General features: G+C 31.7%; 1 protein-coding gene across 5 annotated transcripts in view; it reads left to right on the top strand.

Annotated features, from left to right (window-relative positions):
- The window catches only part of LOC106463341 (WD repeat-containing protein 81-like), a 78,598-nt gene that overhangs the window by 17,942 nt on the left and 40,035 nt on the right, over positions 1–20,621 (top strand). For 3 of the 5 annotated variants that reach the window (XM_022390818.1, XM_022390817.1, XM_022390815.1), the window contains exons 5-14: positions 1,024–1,634; positions 2,404–2,625; positions 3,375–3,518; positions 7,900–8,103; positions 12,531–12,710; positions 14,027–14,092; positions 14,357–14,433; positions 18,124–18,304; positions 18,902–19,086; positions 19,731–20,411. In XM_022390818.1, coding sequence (XP_022246526.1) covers positions 1,024–1,634; positions 2,404–2,625; positions 3,375–3,518; positions 7,900–8,103; positions 12,531–12,710; positions 14,027–14,092; positions 14,357–14,433; positions 18,124–18,304; positions 18,902–19,086; positions 19,731–20,411 — 2,551 coding nt within the window. The remainder of the gene's footprint in view (positions 1–1,023; positions 1,635–2,403; positions 2,626–3,374; positions 3,519–7,899; positions 8,104–12,530; positions 12,711–14,026; positions 14,093–14,356; positions 14,434–18,123; positions 18,305–18,901; positions 19,087–19,730; positions 20,412–20,621) is intronic. The other 2 variants (XM_022390816.1, XM_022390819.1) reach the window with 2 other exon arrangements.

Below are 20,621 nucleotides of genomic sequence, written 5' to 3'. Positions count from 1 at the left end.
TAACTTCTGATCAAAGGAAGCCACTTACGTAGGTCAGAACTTAAAAAAAAATAAATTAAATCAATATCTAATATAGTTGATTTAATATACTAGTCTCAGAGTATGCAGTGCCATAAAACAAACTTGTAATGATTTTCGAATGTGTTGATTCATCACTTTTGTACCCTAGTTATTATTCATATTTTGGCCCATAAAATTAGAAGAAATTAATTTGACTTGTGGAGTAACAGGCTGAATAAGGGTGGTGTATCAAATATTTAATAATGTGACAGCTGTTATCATACTGAAGTATTTTAAAACTGCTTAGGATTTTGTGTATTCTTGATTTATCATTTATTTCTCTGAAAAATATACAACACTTTTTATTTTACTCAATCTGTCATTTTGGGAGGTCTAAACTCTCTCCAAACCAATGTCTCAGTTGAAAGGAAATCCCTGTAACTTCAGTTTGACATGGTAGCTTTGTTGTTGGATTTATATATCCAATTTGGGGGTTGTGAACTCTGTTGATTTGACCAAGTCTGTAGTGAGAGGGCTAATGTTATCAAGCCTCTTTAGAATATTTATTTTTAACTTGACATATCATTAGTAGATACTGTTCTAACCTTTTTCTTTCTTATTGTAGCATCAGTTTTTACTTTATTTATAAATATAAACATATACAGAGTAAAATGAAAAGGGGGGAAAACTTGTTCATGTAACCAAACTTACAGAATTGATTAGGCATTTAATAAGATATAGTACTGTAGTGATATATTCATGAATTTATTATGCACATGTATGTATCTGTTATATGTCACTGTGGTAGTCAGTTAACTGTAAACCATTGAAATAGTTTAGAAAATCTAAGTTTCTTTTTAGCATAATAAACTAAAAGCTCCCATACTATATTAGCTTAATAATTTGATTCTCTTTTTCTTTCAAATTTGCTTATTTTATTCTACTGAAAAATACATTTTATGTGCCTTGCTTTATTGATCATATAATGTATTTCAACTATTTGAGCATTTTCTTTGTTAACAGGAAACTGTCACCCAAACATTGTTTCAGCATTGTGTGCTGTGGAGAGTGAAGCCTGCTTCTGTATTATCCAAAGACATAATGCTTTTAGTTTACAAGATTGTGTGAGGTTTAGCCCTGCAGTATTGGGTAGTTCTTCGTCTCGGTGTTTATTTGTAGTATACCAACTTTTACATGTGATTCGTACACTCCATGACTTGGGACTACATCTTGGAGAAATCACTTTGGCAGATGTAGGCATCAAACAGAACTTGTGGATATCTGTGACACCTCGACCGTGGCCATACTTATGGCAGGAAGCCGAGGACTTTGAAAGAAAGCTAGGATCTAGAACAGAAAACACTCAAGCTTCTTATGATGATAAACTTTCCATTACATTTTCACATTCCACCAAACCATATGACATTCCATGTAGTATAGTACAACACAGTGAGGTTAAAGGAGAAGATTCCCTTCACTATAAATGTACAAATAGAGCTGTAGATTGCCCATATTGCAAAAAACAAAGTACTGAAAAAGTATTATTCAACAAAGTTGAATATCTTAATACACTTGTAGACCATTGGGTTCGTGGATGGTTAACTAATTTTGATTACTTGATGGAGTTGAACAAGGTTTGTAGAAAGTTGAAACTTTATCAGTATTTAAGCTTAAATTACTATAGTGAGGAAGGGGTCTATATGACAGTTTTGTTAATCATTAATTTCTGTATTTTGTAACAACATAGAGATTATTATATATTCTAATACTTGATGAAAGGTTTGGTTTGTAATAATATACTTTTTTAAACAAATTAGTTTTTCCAAAAACATAGTTGGTGTAGTATGACCCTCCACCAAAATTGTCTTATAATAAAAGGTAGAGTGGATTAATTTAAAATCCTCTTCTCATTATTCTTTGTTCATTTTCAGTATAAAAAAAATATCTTTAATTGTAATATAATGAATCCCAATATGGTATAATCTGAAGATTGTATTGTAGATTTGAAAGTCAAATATAATTTTTATGTTTAAAAATGCAAAAATTACAAACATTTTAAAACTTAGTTATAGGCAGTGTGTATTAATGAAGCATATCTCACCTAACTATGGTTGTTTCACACTAGTAATAAGAATCTTTAAAGATGTGCATAATTAATGAAACTTTTTTTACATCTGTATGTAAGAGGAAAACACTTTTTTTTTTTTTCGTGGTGATTTTAACTTTCCAAAGACAGATATAATTAATTTTCTTATAAGTAATTATGTGTAAGATAAATGTGTAGATAAAGATTATACTCCATAATAATGTGAACTATAAATAATGTGTAGAAAGACTTGGATATTAGTATCAATCATTCTAACAAGATTATATTATAATAAAAGTAACTTTTTTTGTTTTAAGTTGGCTGGAAGAGAAGTTGGTAATCCTCAGTATCATGCTGTTTTACCTTGGATCATGGATTTTTCTATCCCAGTGGGAGGTTGGCGAGACCTCTCCAAATCTAAGTTCCGTCTAACTAAAGGTGATACCCAGCTTGATCTGACTTATGAATCTGCAGTTAGCCATTCCATCTATACCAGTAGTAGCACAAGAAATTTTGAACTTGTTGGCAGTGTTTCTCAGGTCCTTATTTTTCTTTTTTAATTATTCTACCTCTTCTTTCTTACTATGTGTACAGACAGTTTCATTATCTTGTTGTTTGTTTTCTAGCCTCATATATTTTTAAACTTCCTCAAAATGTTTCAGTCCTTTTGCTAGGGTATTTTGAAACTGTTTGTTATTCAGTAATTTAAGTATCTATGTTTTTTATTTTGATCTTCAATTTTAATAATGACCATAGTAAGGCTGTCTGTATCATATCTCTAAATATACTGATTATCTCAATTTTTGGTACTTATACCAGAACTTGGATATTATGCAATAAAACTGTAAATTGCAAATCATCTGCCAAAAATAGAATAAAATAAATGACATTCAAGAGTAATATCCAAAGCTTTCCTCTTGCTCACAAATTTTATTAATCAGAGGTAGTGATAGGCTGCACAATGACAAACTTCCCAGCTGTGAAGATTTTAGTTGGTTTCTTACTTAATAGTGCATGTTTCTCTAAACAAGGAGAGCTAAAGTTCTGAATTTCAAGCAATATTAACTTGCATTGTTAGACAAATGGAAATTGTTGTGATTTTGAATGCTCATGGGCTTAAAACTTCTTTTTTTTAATTTAAATGTTAAATGTAAGTCAATGTTTTCAAAAGTTATTTTTTATTGCTACCAAGCTTTTATTTTTATTGATAAAGTATGTATATTTTTATTATGTCTGTAGATTTCTATTTATGGAATGCTATAATTTTCTTAATTTTCCAAATTGTCAGGTTCCTCATCATGTATCAGATGTCCTCTCTGACATTACTTATTATGTATATATGGCTAGAAGAATGCCTAAATCGATTCTTTGTCAGCATGTTCGTTCCAAGTGGGTACCCGGTGAATATCCCAGTTCGGTTCAGCGGTTACAGGTTAGTTAATAGTTATTATAGAAAGAGATTATCTCAGAAAACCAATCAGTTACAGGTAACTGTTCAGAAAAGCTTATTATATAGTACCTAAGTGCAAAGTTGTAACTGTAACTCAATATGCTAGAGTACATCATGTTACAGACTAGTAGTAATAATTGAATTGTGTTCTCACTTGATATAAAATCTTGATATCTTCTACAAATATTTTAGAGAATACTTAAAAATAACATTATCTAATAAGAATGATAAATATTAAACCTGAATTTGCCAAATTCACTAAAATTTAGTGATAAACACTTGCATAATTATATCCTGTAGTATACTAATTTTTTTATCTTTCTGCCATTTAGACTAAAATGCTTAAAACTATCACTAAAACTGATAGTGATTTTCATATAATTTTAACTCTCAATGAAATACTCAAGTAGATATGATTTACCAAGAGTTTCAACTTCTAACAAGGAATTGTTTCAGATATTTGTATAAAATTACAAAAGGGCTATCCACACTACTCATCCCTAATTTTGAACTAATAGACTAGAGAAAAGGAAGATATACTAAACAGTACTGGAATAAACATTAGGGCTACGCTTTTCTACCCAAATAGTAAGATTTGACCACTCTTATGATAATGAGATGTATTGTAATCCATAACATTTTCTTATGCTTTGACCAACAAATCCATCCAACTTTGAATGTTACAGGCATTATATAACCGTTACATGGAACATGCATTTCGTAATGTTTTTGTTTTTCATCTGCAATGTTTAAAGCTTCTGGCTACTGTAACTGTACAGCAATTCCATTTGCAGTGGATAGTTGGTCTTTCCCTTTTTCTTTCTTGTCATTCAGTGAGATAAGTATACCTCAACATGACATTTCAAGCTTCCTTACATGTAGCACAAGGTATTGTCTAGATTATTTGAATACCTGATTAAAAATTACTATGAGAATACTTTAGAGAAGTTTCATAGAGTTTATATTTCCTCTTATTTATTACTGCTCTCTTTAGACACTACTCTCATCATTAATAAAAATTGTTGTTGTTTTTTCTGGATTTCTATAGTGATTTGAGACTTCTTCTTGATAAGACCAATCCACACAGTTTATCCTCAGATTTAGTTAATAACTTACTATTGCTGACATAATAAGTATTTAAGTGAAATAGTGGACAAGAATTCTTAAACTTCTGATTCCTTGCTTCAGTTTTCAAATGCACTTGAAAAATATAAAGTTTAAATTGTTCATTTGTCCAACATACTTGTTCAATTTATTTACCATCATAGAAATAGTTTTAAACACATTCAATACCCTGGCTGTGCAACTGCAATTAGAATTCTGCTATTTAGCCGTGATGCAGTAACAAGCTGAGATATAGTTATTGCATTGAATGAAACTATGAATCCCTTTGTAGCTGGTGGAAGGGCTATCTAATAGACTTGCAATCTTATGTTTCAGTATGAAAATCAAATAAATGTCATTCCAATTTTATATGAAAGGATAGTTAAAACAAGACCTTGTTGCTCATATGATCACTTTTTGTAACACAGCCTGTGGTGTAATTTGCATTTGATATGCATCAGGAAGGACTTTAATAGAGAAATTGCAAAGGAATGGCACCTAGCTTGCTGCTGCCTTTTAAGGTATCATGAAGTTTGCCCCTGAAGTAAGGTCTACCTTTCCAAAGTGCTCAGGTTATAGGGTTTTTATAAATTTGTATCAAGACTTATTGAACTTGCGTGTTTTTATGACATCGTGAATGGAGATGCAAGTTATGGTATAAAATTTTCCCAGTTCTTTATTCCAGAAATAATACTGCATCATTGCTCTATGCTAATTTATTTAATTATCTCTTCCCCCCCCCCCCCTGCTTTCCTTTCCTCTCCTTGAAATATTTAGCTATGAATTTCATCTTAAAGTCAGTTACAACAACCAGGGTATCAGAAGTCTTATTTGAAGAGATTAAATTTTCCTGAATATCAGCAATAACAGTTGTAGTTATTTCATAACTGGATAATTTCATAGTTGGGTTTGGAACAACAAAACTTGCAACCCAAGCAGACTGTGTTCTTGTGATTATATTCATTCTTGTTTGGTATGTGTTTAACCCTATCCAAACTGGTGAGCACCTTTTCAGGTGGCAAGTGCATATCTGTGTATCAAATTTCAAAGTGTAAGTAAAATTTGATTCTAACTCTAACTATTTTATAAGATATTTTATAATTGAATAACCTTTATTTACTGATTCACAAATACATGTACAGATAAAATGCTCTAACTTTCACTTTTGTGCAGTTACATGGGTTCTTGCCCATAAACAATGCATTTATTAATTTTTATAATTTTTCTGTCCATCCCAAAATATAGACTTATATTTATTTCAGAACTATTATCCCTTGAACATAATGATTCCTGTTTTGTTTTTTTATCACATAGTTTCTTTCTGTGTCTGGTTTTTATTACTACAGTCCTTTGTTTGCCATCTTTTTTATGATGTCAGCAGGTGATCTGAATAGTTGCTAATGAAACTCGGCTCTTAAAATATCTGGAGTCAGTGAATAAAAAAAGTAATTGAGTGGAAAAGTTTTTTTTATCTATATCAATATAAAGCAAATAAGTGTTTTTTTTAATCCTATCATCATGGGGCAGGTCAAAGTGAGCATGTCATGACTTTTTTAGATAGATACATTCAAAACTTAATTAATTAACTATTTAAGTAATTTTGACCCAGAATAATTTTGGAAAACATGATACCTAGCCTGATAAAAGTAATGCTGATGCCATTTTGAAAGGTGATGGCATAGGTTGCCAATAAACCTTTAACAGTTTTTGCCATGTTTTTTGAGTTATAGCTAGTAATGGTGACTGTTGATTTGGCAAGATAAAGTATACAAAAGAAATATAGTTAATAGAATATACAAGTAAGTTAGAAACGACTGATATATATATATATATATATATATAACAAAAATGGAACTTTCTGATTTGTAATAATAATATAAATTAAATTCTAAGATAAAGAAAATATTTTGATCTTTCTTCAAGACATTGTGTTTCATCAAAATTTTGGTTAATGTCAATGAAATCACTGAACAATCGTGTTCAAGTTTTAAATGGTCATTAAAAAAAATAATATAAAATTATGGCACTATGTAACTCCCTTCAGGAACTTTTTTTTTTTTTTGCTCTGGTCTTTTAGCAACTTTATGAATAACCGTTTACATGGAATCCATTATGTAATTGTCCAGTAATCTAGTTTACTGTATAAGTGATGTCTGTGAGAGATTTGATGCTACCTGATGTTAGTTTAATGACAGTTTCAAGGAATGCTGTCTGATTCATTGATTTCTTATGTTCACTATCAGACCATGTCATGTATGTCAAGAACATGCCTATTGGTGAAACTACAGAGGAATTAACAACAGCACCATCCAATGAAAGATTTTTTTGTTTCCCGAGAAAGTTATGACATTTTCTGGTTAAAAATGAAAACAACCATGTCTTCATTTGTTTTCACATCATACCTTTAGACAATGCAAATGATTAACAGCACCTTTAAATGACTTTCGAAAGTCTTGACAACCAATTTGATTTCCATTTCCTAGATATTAAAAAGTTTTTAGAATTGTTTTTAAGTCCTTCAAGAGTAGTTTTGGGTATTGACTAATATACATCTTGTAGTGATCACTTTCCAATGGAGTTTTTTCCTTCACATTTAATAACATATCTGTTTCTTGCTGTCTTCCAATATTATAGTTAATTTTCCTAAAAATATTCTCTAATTCAGTTGCCGTGGTTGAATACAATACTTGCAAAAGATCTTGAATGGCCTATCTAAACATTTTCAGAGTTGTCTCACAGAATCATTGGTATTTTCTTCAGCTTGAAACATTTTCACATAATATTTTTCCTGGTACTTTTTTACTATGTTTAATATTAATAGGCCTGGAATTATTGTCAGCCAATGATGATTAAACTAATAGCTTGATTATAAGCATATGTGTGTACTATTATCTTATTGAACAGTAACAGACTTTTAAGCAATGACATTATGTTCTAATTCTCTTTGTAACAGCAATTAAGTCAAATTTTTAGGAATAATTGAGAAAAAGAAACTATTACAAACTTATTTGTTGTTTTTTTTGTCATCATAGAAAACTTGATTCCTTTTCAACACAAAATGAAATAAAGGTTTTTTTTTTTCTAAGTGTCATTATTTGCTATAGGAAATTGGTTTGACATGTATATTTGATAAAATAAAATTTTTTATTTGACATTTACTGGTAGTAAAATATTGTGTAGTTGTTTACTTGGATTTTTTATATCCAAATCTTGATGACTAATGAAACATATTTAAAAAAAATCTTGTCTTGTTGTCTAGGAGTGGACCCCTGAAGAATGCATTCCTGAATTTTATACTGATCCTATCATATTTTATTCCATTCATGATGACCTTCCTGACTTGGGAGTTCCATGGTGGTGTGATGATCCTGAAGACTTTATTGAAAAACACAGAGCTGCTCTAGAAAGTGACCATGTTTCAGAGAAGCTTCATCATTGGATTGATCTTACATTTGGTTATCGGGTGTGGTGTTTCTTTCAATTTATGATGTTTTTATGGTTAGACACTTCAAAGGTTTGGTTAAAAATGTAGTATGTTGTTTCACAAAAGAATAGTCGTACTGTCTGTTATTTATTATGTCTATATGAACATAAGGAAAGATGTATATTATGTACATGGATATAAAGCCTAAAGATTGTAATATTTGATGTTTCATATTTTCCAGAGTACAGTTTTGAAACAAATATATGCATATGAAATCACTATCTGAACTCGTGATACTGTCATCTTACCCTCAAATAAATATTTTTTCAATCCAGTCTTTCCTCCTCTTGCACAAAACTATCTCTATCTTCTTTCTGCCATCTAAGTATTACTGAAATATTTTCATGCTCAGTGCACAAGTCTATATACCCCATGAATTGTGTGGCATTTTTGAACATGTATATATCAGTGGTTACTCTCCACCAATAGTATTGCATCACCTATATTGGTGCAGCTAGCTTCCTCTGCTATTTCTGCTCAATCTTCACTTTCTTGATTGGCACAGCTTCATTTAAATGTGTGTTTTTTTTCACATGTGGCTACTGTTTATGATTGTGCTTATTTGCCCTTTGAATTTTTTTTCTTCTTCTTGTCACCAAATTATAGAAGAACTTTGTATGAATTTCCGATTCAATGTATCAACTGTGGTAGTTTCCGTAACAGTCAACTCTGCTACTGATATGACTTCCCAGGAATAAAGTACAACTTCACCTGCAGAGGAGGTACAGGCCTTAATTCGCAGGGAGCTAGATTCATATGTTCAGTTGGCAATTTCATATCCTTTTTAACTTGACAATGTTGCTGAGGAAGAATACAATCAAGGAGAAGACAAGTTAGATATTCATTTTCTGGCATCTCTTTATTTTGGTCTGTCACACTCCACACTTCAGGATATTTCACCTTCCACACCCCCTTTTTTACAGCTGGTTATTGGGTCGATGCATATTCAATTTTACTATGTGTTCTAGACGACAGTGATTTTGCTAGTTTTCTTTTTCTTGCTCCTGTAATCATGACTCCATGTCATTTACTTTGGGCAGAGGTTTGTCCTTCTCCTCCTTTCTTCCTATTGCTTCCAGATCTCCCAGTGGATTGGTAGTAAGTTTTACAACTTGTACACTTTGCACCTGCTTGTGATACCCATGGTAGGTGCAGCTCAGATGCCCTTTTTGTGGCCTCATTTTGCTTTACGCACAGGAGAATCAAGTATTTCACATCGTCAGTGCTCAGACTTTGGTAAGTTAGATAATTATGTGTTCTCTGTTATCCAAGTTAATTTCAATTTATTGTATGTTAGATATTGATTATTACTTTGTTTTATAGGTTATTTTAGCTGGTTTACATGTTTGTTATTATTACGTACTTTATAGACTGGGTAAATTTTGATGTTTTGTCAGTTTGATATTAATGAGTACTTTGTCAACTATGTATATTTAGATATTTTGTACTTTACATTATCATTCCAACTAATAACATCTAATTCATTGTTCTATATGAATAATTTTTATTTATTTTGCTTTGCTACATCACTAACGTGTTCATTCTTTCTCCATTCATAGGGCTGAGGTTCGCTTTGGCTACATTTCCTACGTTCTTGATACTAGAATCTAAATTTTCTCTTCATACTCTATAATTTGAGGTTTGTCCCCACAGTACCCACATCATTGACAGTTATTTATAGAAAGAAGTCAAGTGTTCTACTTTAGGGCCCTACTGTTTGGACTAATTTCAACTGTTATGTATATTGTCAGGTGGTAAGAACTTTTGCCTGACAACTTCACTTGATGTGTCTGCTCCTAGAAGAAGCAGCACAGGTGGGACTCCTGATAAAGGTGAAGTCTGTTCTTACCCCCACTCATTACTGAGTTCGTTTGGGGTTTTGTTCAATTCCAACCTCAGTCAGGTCCAGCCTTCTCCTCTTTGTCTTCGGGTTATGGAGCAAGCAGTCCACAAGGCCTTCACCGCACATTCTCTCTCAGTTTTATCTATTTTGGGGGATGTGGGCTTCCTTGGAAGCTCTCATTCCTGTGGGTTGAGCTCATATGTGTACCCTTCAGTATACACTCCTCGATCAGTGGAACTTCTACTCGGATCCTTTGGACCACCCTTTTCCCCTTGGTGGCTAGACAGGGACTAGACCATGGTGAGGGTTCTGCTTTTTCCACCTCATCTGGATTTACATTTGTTCACAGGCACATCTTTAGAGGGTTGGGGTGCTTACCCTCACATTCAGGAGATTTGTGGTCTCTGGTCGGTTTATGAGTTTTCTCTCCATGTCAACATTCTCAAACTTATGGCAGTTCCTCAAGCTTTGTCCCACTTCCTTCCTCTCCTGTGAGGGAATGTGGTTATAGGACACTCTAACATCTCCATAGGGGTCAGTTATATCACCAAGCAAGGGTGTACCAGATCCAGGTCTCTATGCTTTCAGACTCTGGATCTCCTTTTCTATTTGTCTTGACTCAATAAGATTCTTCCCATGGAGTAGTCCCTTGATCCACAGGTCTTTCAGTGGGTGTGTTCTTGGCTGAAAACACCTCATGTTGATGCTTTCTCCACCCATTAGAACACCAAACTTCTTTCTTTTTGGTCTCACATTCCACACCTGTAACTGTGGGGTGGACACATTCAGTCAAGATCGGAAGGGTTATCACATCCATGCCCCCCCCCCCCATTTGACTCCTCTCCAGAGCCCTACTAATGGCTTCATATTGGCTGGCCCAACCACGGTTCCCTCTGTTCCTCTACAGAGTTCTATCCCTAATCCAAACCACTCCATGTATAGTCCTACTTGTGATCAGTATTGGCCTCTGCAACCATGGTTCTCTCTACTCTGTCTTTTACTTGTACAACCTCCCCTTCCCTTTGTCTCAGTCTCTACTCCATCAACCTCGGTTGGACATTGTTCATCCAGACATCACCACCTGACATTTTCAAACATGACTTTTGTCAGGTCCACTGTTTTTTCCCCAGGTGGACAGCTGTAGGTTGGACTTATTCCAACCTACATGAGATCCTCCTCATAATTCTGGGGTTGGTATGATACTATCTTGTTCCTATGGTTGTGTGCAGTAGAGGCCCCTTTCTCATTAGTACCGGTTACAGAAGGTTCTTTTCCTGCTCCTACAGTTGAGTTTGGGGGACTTTGTCTGCCTTGTAATACCAACAACAGAACATATGTACACTGTTCCTACAGTTGAGTGAATGTTCCATGTCCTTCTAGTATTTTTGGATGCAAGGTATCTCTTTCCTGTGTTTTTGGTTAAGTGATTTTATGATTTTGGCTCTTAATACTGATCACAGATATTACTCTGTTCTTAAAGTTGAGTTCAGGTAATGCAATGACCCTGTAATGCTGGGTTTTGTTTGTGGTACTTCTTGCTCCTACAGTGGTTTTGGGAGTTTGTCTGGTTTTGGCTGAAAGCTAACTTCCTATTTGTAATTTCGGTTGCTTGACATATGACACTCTGTTTACTTATGGTTGAGGTTGATGAGTGTATGTAATATGGTCCACATGCCCTAGCCACCATGTTTATGTTACAATATATTTGTTTTTATCTTTTTTGATCCTCAACCTCTTAATACCGAGGACATGTTATGGAATCTTATCTCTCTGGTTCAGGTTGTGTATGTGCATATCTAATTTGGTTTATATTTTACTATGGATTGCACCTCTCAGAACAAATTACACTTGTGCACATCCTTTTTTCTGCTCATATCAGATTAATTTCGTACTTCAAGGGCAAAGAGCCTACCTGTTCGAGAAGTATTGTGATACCCCACAAGTGTGCTTTATTTTCATCTCGAAGCACACCTGTTCAATCTGGAGGTAAAACTGTATCGGAACTTAACATTTTTCTTGCACTAAAAATGTATTTCCAATTGGTACTTACATATAGTCACGTTATATGTTCATGTTTAAAAATGACAGGAAATTCATGGGGTATATAGACTAGTGCACTGAGAATGGAAATTTTTTAGCAGATTTTAGAGGGCAGGAAGAATATCGAGATGGCTTTGTGTGACAGGAAGTAATTATCTATCAAATATATTTTCAGTGTAAAGAAAATGTTAACTTTATTTAATAAAAAACATACAACATATGTTTTTCGTAAGAATTAAAATTTAGTGTTAGTCTTTCAAAAATCATGTATTAAAATCACCTCTTATTTATCCTTCATTGTGTTCTCTGTAAACAACCAGAAAATAAAGTTAATACTAAATTCTTTAGTGAGGGAGCAAGAAAGATAAAGCTTGGAAAAACCTCATTTATACATATTTGTGTAAAGCTAGTCCTTCAAAAAATTTCAAGTTGAAATATATTACGAAAGATTTATTTTTAATTTGGGATATTTAATTGGTTGTTAAAGCTTGTATCTTTTTTCTAAAGAATTTATTTTATCCAGTTATCAGGAAGTGCAGCTGTTAAGTCAAAGAATGTATTCTTGCCCCTTGTGGACCAACACACAACTATTGTGAACAATGGCATGGTTCAGCTTTTTACTCACCCTCATCCACATAAGCTTACACCTTCTTATTACCTTAGTAGAACTGCTCCAAAAACCTTTAGATTACCCTCTCAAAAGGTAAGTTACCCTTGCAGATCCATGATTCCATTATTATTATAATCAGTTTGTATTTTCTTAGAATTCCAATGCTTTTTAATTCTCACATCATATATTTTGTGCTCACCTGTAGGCTAACTACTGTTGACTGTGCAGGTCCAGTTTTAATTTTCTTTACTGCAGAATATACTTTTATGATTCACCGTAGAATAAAATGTGACAGTAATATAGCTGAAGCCTTATAATTCAGTAGTTTTTTTATCTTAAGTTGGAGCATCCCTGTTAATTAGTTCAGATAGAACCCTGCTTCAATTTAGCTGTGGAAATTAATTTTCCCTAACAAGTGTGGTGTGTATAGATATTTATTGACATGAATATTCATATAGTTTGTAATGAAATATCAACAAATTTCACAAAGAAAGTATCCTTGTGGGCTATCTTATTTGTTGAGTTTTATTTTCAGTTCTTGGTAAAGAGTACCAACATTTAGAATAATATATATATATCTTTCAAGCTATTGATTACATTAATTGTTAATAGGCAATTGAATTGGCACTATAAAACAATAATGAATTAAATATCGCAATACTGTTATCCACTATGACAATAAGTTGACAATCTGGACTGATGATGGTAATGTAATATACATGGCTACTGATTATCGTTCTATTAAAGCCTGAAGTTATGTTTTCACTAATTGGGATTATGAACAATGATTTCACATGTTAAAATCAAATCTGTAATGATTCTTTTACACATTAAAGACAGTTTAACTTTTAAGGCCATCTGTATAAAGAAAAAGAAAAAACATAGGAGTATTTGAATAAATATTCAATATATTGTTTTGAATGAAAGTGTCTAGTCTTAGAGTTTGTGAAAAATTATTTCCTTTTCTTTTTTTCGTGATATATCCTGTAGAGAATTAGAATAACACATTTGTTACTGCTGTATCTAGCCTTTGATTCTAAGTTTGTGTAAAACATGCAGTAATAGAAGTTCCATGTTCTGTTTTAATATAATCTGTAAGAAATGGATGTTAAGCAACATAAAAGCAGCTTTGGTTATTTTAATTATTTCAGCATCAAATGTTTGTACACCTTTTTAGCATAAAGTTATGAATGGATGTATTGGGAAAAATTACCATGAATAAATGAAGCTGTAAAAACTGGCAGATGAAGCTCGATGCAAAGTGAAGAGTTTATGAATTATCATAACCTTGTTTTATATTTCCAGACATTTGTTGTTGAAATGCAAATATATTAAAGATAAATATGTTCTATATTAGTGATATATTTCATTTTAAATACATTTTGATTACACTATTTACCTTGTTTCAGTTATTATTTCCTGCAATAGCTAAGAAGAAAACAGTTGCAGACAACACAGAGAAAGAAAGTGGAAGCGTATGTGTTGGTTAAATCTTATTTTGTATGTCATTTAAAATATATATATATATTTCAGTTTAACAGTTAACTTGATAAAAGTTTGAAAACAGTGTATTTTTATACTTGATGAGAAGCTGAAAATATTTTGAATATTCACTTCATTGCCTTTTGTAATACAAAATTAAATATATTTAATAAAACAAAATATTCAAGCAATAACAACGGATTTCCTTCTCTCTCTCTCTCATGATTTTCACCTAATTTCACTGTAATAATACTCAGGACCCTAAGGAGAGTGGAGATGAAGACAGTTTGTCAGAAGGAGGAAGTAAAGTTCCAAGAAGACTTAGTTTGATGAGGTATGAAATTGAATATTATGTCCTATCTGTTTTATTATTTGATTTACTTGATCATGTTCATCAGGAATTTTTGTTTACAGGGTGTAGAAAATTGTATTTGTATTAACAGTAGGATTTATGATGTCCAATTTCAGATGTAGATATCAACTAGAAATGGTGCAAAGGTTTACAGAGGGGTCTGCGTTACAAGAAAAATTAAATGTTCTTAACACTATACTACATCTTTGTGTCTAATTATAAGTGTTCTGTGTTTACCCAGATTCATTAGTGTTTTAGTACTGATATTTTATCTCTGAAGATACCAAGGCTTCAAACTCTAAGAAGACAACTTTTCACACGCATTGTAACTCTTATGTATAGTGCTACTTGTATTTCATAATAAGTTATATCCAAGATTTCATATCAGCTTGATGTTTTTGACTTATTCACATAATTATGGAGATTAGTTTATGTATTGAGTAATCAATCTTGTTAATTTATAAATTTTGGACACTGTTTGTAGAAGCATGTTTGTTTTAACGAACCTGGTAGTTATCTGTCTACCCAATATGCTCACTTAATATGATTTTTTTTTTTGTCAAGTTGTTTTGTGATCTAATTACTATTGGTGATCAAATGAACTTTCAAATATTATTTTACTGGTAACCATCAGCTGTAGAAACTACAATTATACTAAGTTCTGAAGATATAAATTTACAATCGGTGTAAGCATATTCATTCATGAGTTAATGACACTGCCCATACAAGTAGAACTGTCATTCATTCTTGGAGCTAAGTTATGAGTTAAATATAAGACTTCTCTAGCCCATGGAAATGTAATCTATAGGAAATAATAGAATTAGCATTTTTTCATCATAAATAATCACTGTTGTATAATTTCTTTCAGTTTGACAATGTTTTCAAAAAATATCTTAACGTTTTTGGTGATATGTAATAATTTTTTAAGGCTTATGTACCTTTGTTTTCTTTTTCAAAACTAAAACAATGTTATTAATAGATCAGAAATTACACATCCATTTTAAATAGGGTAATTTTCAATTGTGAAAAGAAAACTTGCATGTGTATAAAAGAAAAATTATATTAAGAAAGTGACTGTTTTTAAAAAGCTATTCATTGAACTTTGTATGTCAGAACATTTAGACTTGTATTCTATCCACCACTCATGAAGTCCACATATTACATAATTTTATGTTTTTGCTTCTTACAAAATTTACTGTAAAAATGAACAAAAGTAAGATGAAATCTTGTCATCAGTGGGATTAATTAGTGTTGATGGTGTTTGTGTGTGTGTGTGCCTTGTATATTATTAGAGGACCGGTAATCAGCAAAGTCATGAACCCAGAAGCAGTATAAATAATAAAAATTATTAAAAAGTGATTTTAAAAAGTCAATTTGGGGAAGGACTGCAATTCTAGGGTTAATGATTGGGATGAGAGAATTTTCAGTATTTAGTCTTTTAGTCTAACTCAACATTACTATATTTTTTGTTAGCTGTATTCTTGGGAAACTGGGAGAAAAAAATACATTTTTAGTGTGGTACAAATCAATATTATTTTGAGTACTAAGCTTTTAAGCCAACTTCTCACATGTCTCATGTTTGTAAGTTTCTGATATCTTACTTTGCGATTAGTGTTAAAATAATTTATGTGCCATGTTTAATTAACGATTAAGTAATTTTTAGAATGTGATGTAACATTAGGTCGAATGATTGTCACTAGTTACAAAAGAGAAAAATAAAAAGACAATAAAATGGTCATTAGAATAAGAGTTCATTTCGGATAATTTTTATTTATTGGAAACTAAAATCTAACAATACCCTTATTAAGACATTGTTTTGTTTTACTGCAAAAACTACAACAACATCGAACATGTGTTTTTGCTACTTGTTTGTATTTATGTTTATCACTTAATATACAGTCTACTTTTCTACGAATTTTCATGACTGATATTCAAAATTTAATTAAGCTACTTTCTTATCAGGGTATACGAATAACTTTAGCATAAAATGTAGCTAATATTCCAAATTCTAATAGAATATAAGTTTTAAATTCTTAATTTTATATGGCAATGTTAAAAAGAAATCCTGAATTTTCCCTAGTATGAGAATTGTGATATTTTCTCTCTAAACACATCCCTTCCTCTCTATTTACCACTCCTCCAAGAAGTACAAAATTTAATGTAATTACTTATTATAATGTTGCCATTGCTGAAGCAAAGCATAATTTTATAGCCTTCAATCTTATTTGGTTACAGAGCCATCAAATAGAAAATCAGACCCCTCTTGCCACACTCAGTTATCACATCCTCTTGTTCAAAATTTGCCAATAGTTGTCTCTGATGTTTAATACTATGATATTTATAACCAATAGAAAGCCAATATTTTAATCTATCAAATGATGTATCATATTACATTATTTTCTGTACAGAGAACTGTCCATTTTGCTTCCAATTCAAACATTATTCCATGGGAAACACATTGACGAGCTTAGCCGAATTTTTAATGGCTCATATTGTATAGCTAGAAAGCCAGCAAAGTTTTATGATAGTTATGGGACATTGTCTGCTATTTGCATGCGATTATTCTGTGTTCTTTGGTGCATTATTTAATTAAACAAAAAAAGAACCAAGTAATTACTTTATTTCTTGTTTTTTTTCCTGTGTACTCTTTGTTTATTGTTATAAATGTAACTAATATGTAAAACTTGGAAACCTTTTAGGTGAAATAAGATAATATAAAGAATAATAGTATTTTTCATGATGTATGCTCACAAGTAGTCTGTGCATTATGTGATTTACAACTTATAATGGCTCAGATAGAAGTTAGACATGTTCAAATGGCAATAAAACAATAAAATTTAATCATAAATAGATGTATAATGTTACGAACTTGGAGCTACTTAGGATAAAAGAATGTAGTTTCATGTTACAATTTGAAGTCATTCTAGAGAGAAAAAAGGATAATTCAGATTTATTTTGTTTGTTGATTTTTTTGGAGATTACAATCTTGTACAGAGCTAAGATAGAGAAAATGACAGATAAAATATAACGTTTTACTGAAAAAAAACGTTTGAAATTTATTTAGGAGGTTTTAGAGATTATGCAAATGAAATTTGAGAATTTTGAGATGAAGAAAAGTATTTTTGATCTTAACATGAAAATCACTTTGCACTCAGACTAGTAATAAAAAGACTGGACAAATTTTTAGTAAAAATACTTCATTGAAAAATCTGAATTTTTGTGTACAAAAGACTTGTAATGTTCACAGAAAGTCTGCTAATTTTTTTTTTTAAGATACACATACTGTATTAAAAGTTGTAGTATGGAAGCTATAGTGAGTACAAAATGGTTACAAAGTCGGTTAATTTGACTGAACCCATGGTGAGAGAGTTAAAGAATGTTATAGAAGATCTTCTAATATATGAGAATATTTAAAGCCTATATACATTTCTCTAGAGGAATTATATTGATGCATCTGACTATTTAAGTGTGCATATTTACCTAATCCATTCAACATTATGTGAAATGTTTTCAATATGCTTTATTTAGAGTAGTGTCAAAAGTGGGAAAAGTGACATTCATGTATATAATGATACAATTCTGTCTGTATGATGATAATCTCGTATTTTAATTTTGTATGATATTGGTTGTTTTTGCTTACTTCAAGAAATTTAAAATAAAATTTCATTTCAGAAGTAAACCAAGCACACCCCAATTTGCAACGGAGGTATCAAAAGGGGACTTTCGTCCTGAGAATCAAACAGTTGTTCTTCCTAAAGACTACAACCCTCTGGCTGCTTTAAATCAATTAGAATCCCTGTACTCCTTCACAGAACGAACCATGAACACGGTACCATCAGCTGATAAGTCACAGGTTAATTATCATTTAATCATGAAGCCTGTAAACATGTTTCTACAAGAAAACAATTACTATGTTTCAAGAGTTGCTAGCTGTACAAATGTTATCACTATCATATGAATTGATGTTCAGTAGTATAGTGAACCTCACTCCTATAGTTAGGATTACATGTAGTAAAGTTTAATGTCATTTTGAGGTTAACTTATAAAATTTATAAAACTTCTCAAATGTTTTCCATCTATAAAAGCAATGGAGTTATACTTAGGATTATATGCCAAATCATGGGAACCATCATGTGATCATAATCCAGAATTCTGAAATGTATGACTTGCTTATAATTATTTGTCTTTAAATAGTCAAAGTAGAAATCTGTCTTTGGTATTGAGGTCTTGTTTTATAAAGTCATTATGTTAACAATTAAGCTAAGGCCTGAAGAACAATTGTTGAATGTAAATAGATATTTCAGTTTAAAAAAAAAAACAGCAATAGTGTTAAGAATGTGTTTACATTCACGTACATGAAAATTAATAACACTTTATGTTTGCTTTCTAGTTCGTTATATTTTGTGATTTGTATGTTCATCATGATTTCATATTATCTTATATTTGTTAGAGTGAAGAAGAAGAAAAAGATCGTCCACACCATAGAAGAAGTCGGGATATGAAAGTACTAGGGTGCTTGATTGCAGAGATTGTGCTATCATTCCGTTTAAGAATTTTACCAAAGAAAGTTCCTCTTGATGAAAGGTACTCCTTCATTCAAAGGCAAATGAAAGCTTATTTTCATGAAGTACCAAGGTAAATAATTCCCAAAGTCTTTGTGAAACAACTTTTTATATTATGAGTTTTTGATATTTTTATTAAGAGATCTTAGTTTTGTGTTACCTGACCAAAGATATTGTTTACAGACTTTTCTTTTTCTCTGTTTCAATTAAAACTATTCTAATTGCCTTATAATCCCATTTTATTACTTTCACTTTGCTGTTAGCTACTGAATATTAATTGGTTGGTTTTCTTCATGTTAAGGTCTAACTAAGAGTATCTGTATGAATCAACAAAAGCAGCATATTTGTTTCTTTAAGTATAAACATAAATGGGGTCATTGTTTAAAATAGCCAATAGGTTATTGTTGAATATATAAACTTGGTGCTGACAGAGTCCATTAGATTCCTATAATAAACAGAAATTGATATTTATTTTTAAGCATTAGGTTTAAAAACTCTTAATTTTGCAGGTTACATTAATTTTTGAATGTATGTAAGTTTATTTAATTTTAACTCTTTATTACTTATTTCAGTGTATTGAATTTTATTATTAAAATAATTGAGTAAACATGTACAAAATTGAGTTGTTTCTCAGAAATTTTGCTTTACAAGTAAAATCTTTTATTCTTTCTTTACATGTTTTTATAGTTCATAATATGGCTTTCTTTGTTGTTTTAGGTGTTTTCACTATGTGCTAAAACTGTTATTGCAAGTTGACCTGAATGAACAAGAAACCAAGCCTGGAGAAAAGATCTCTAATGGGATGTTTTACTACCCATCTGTAACCTCTGATGGCCTTCCACCACCATCTGCTCATCAGCTTTTACAGCCACTTATATGCATCCTCCCTTTTCCATCATCTTTTCCAATCTTTTATTCATACCTTTGTCAAATTAACAAATATTTTAGTATTTTAAACTCCACTGTTGCTCTTTCTGTTCCTTCGGATACAGATGATAAAGAAATTCAGTCATCAGCTGAAGCTGTCATCATCCTAACAGCAAAGACATTACCAACTCTTCTTCCTAAGTTAAATCCAGAGGGGCTTGATATACTGGCACCATATTTGCAGGAAATATTTGAAGGATCAAAAACTTCTCTTTTAGCTTCTTGGCACCTATTTAGTGTCATTGCACAAGAACTTGGACCTCAACAGACTGTCCAGAAACTCTTACCAACTTTGACTCGACTCTTTGACCCTGATGTTCCATCTCAAAAACACTTGAAACTGTACCATCGGTCCTATCTTCTTCAGCTAATTGTTAGGCTTGGACTCCAAACATTTCTGGCACATTTTACAACTGTACTTATTGAAGCCATTGGAGGATATCGAGACTTTTTTTCTGGTGAAACTCAAAGGTTAGAAGGATGAACACAAACTTATGTATAGACACACACACACACACACACACACACACACACACACACACACACACACACACACACACACACACACACACACACACACACACACACGACACACTATAGTAGTAACGTACGTACTATATATAACTACACACACGACAGAACATACTACTACGTTATTACTTTACTTACTAGTTAGTAAGT

The sequence above is a fragment of the Limulus polyphemus genome, unplaced genomic scaffold (assembly GCF_000517525.1).
Source record: "Limulus polyphemus unplaced genomic scaffold, Limulus_polyphemus-2.1.2 Scaffold1382, whole genome shotgun sequence".
In the NCBI taxonomy this organism is placed as follows: Eukaryota; Metazoa; Arthropoda; class Merostomata; order Xiphosura; family Limulidae; genus Limulus; species Limulus polyphemus.
Note: the sequence above shows the minus strand (reverse complement) of the source record. Positions and strands in the feature narration are given on the sequence as shown.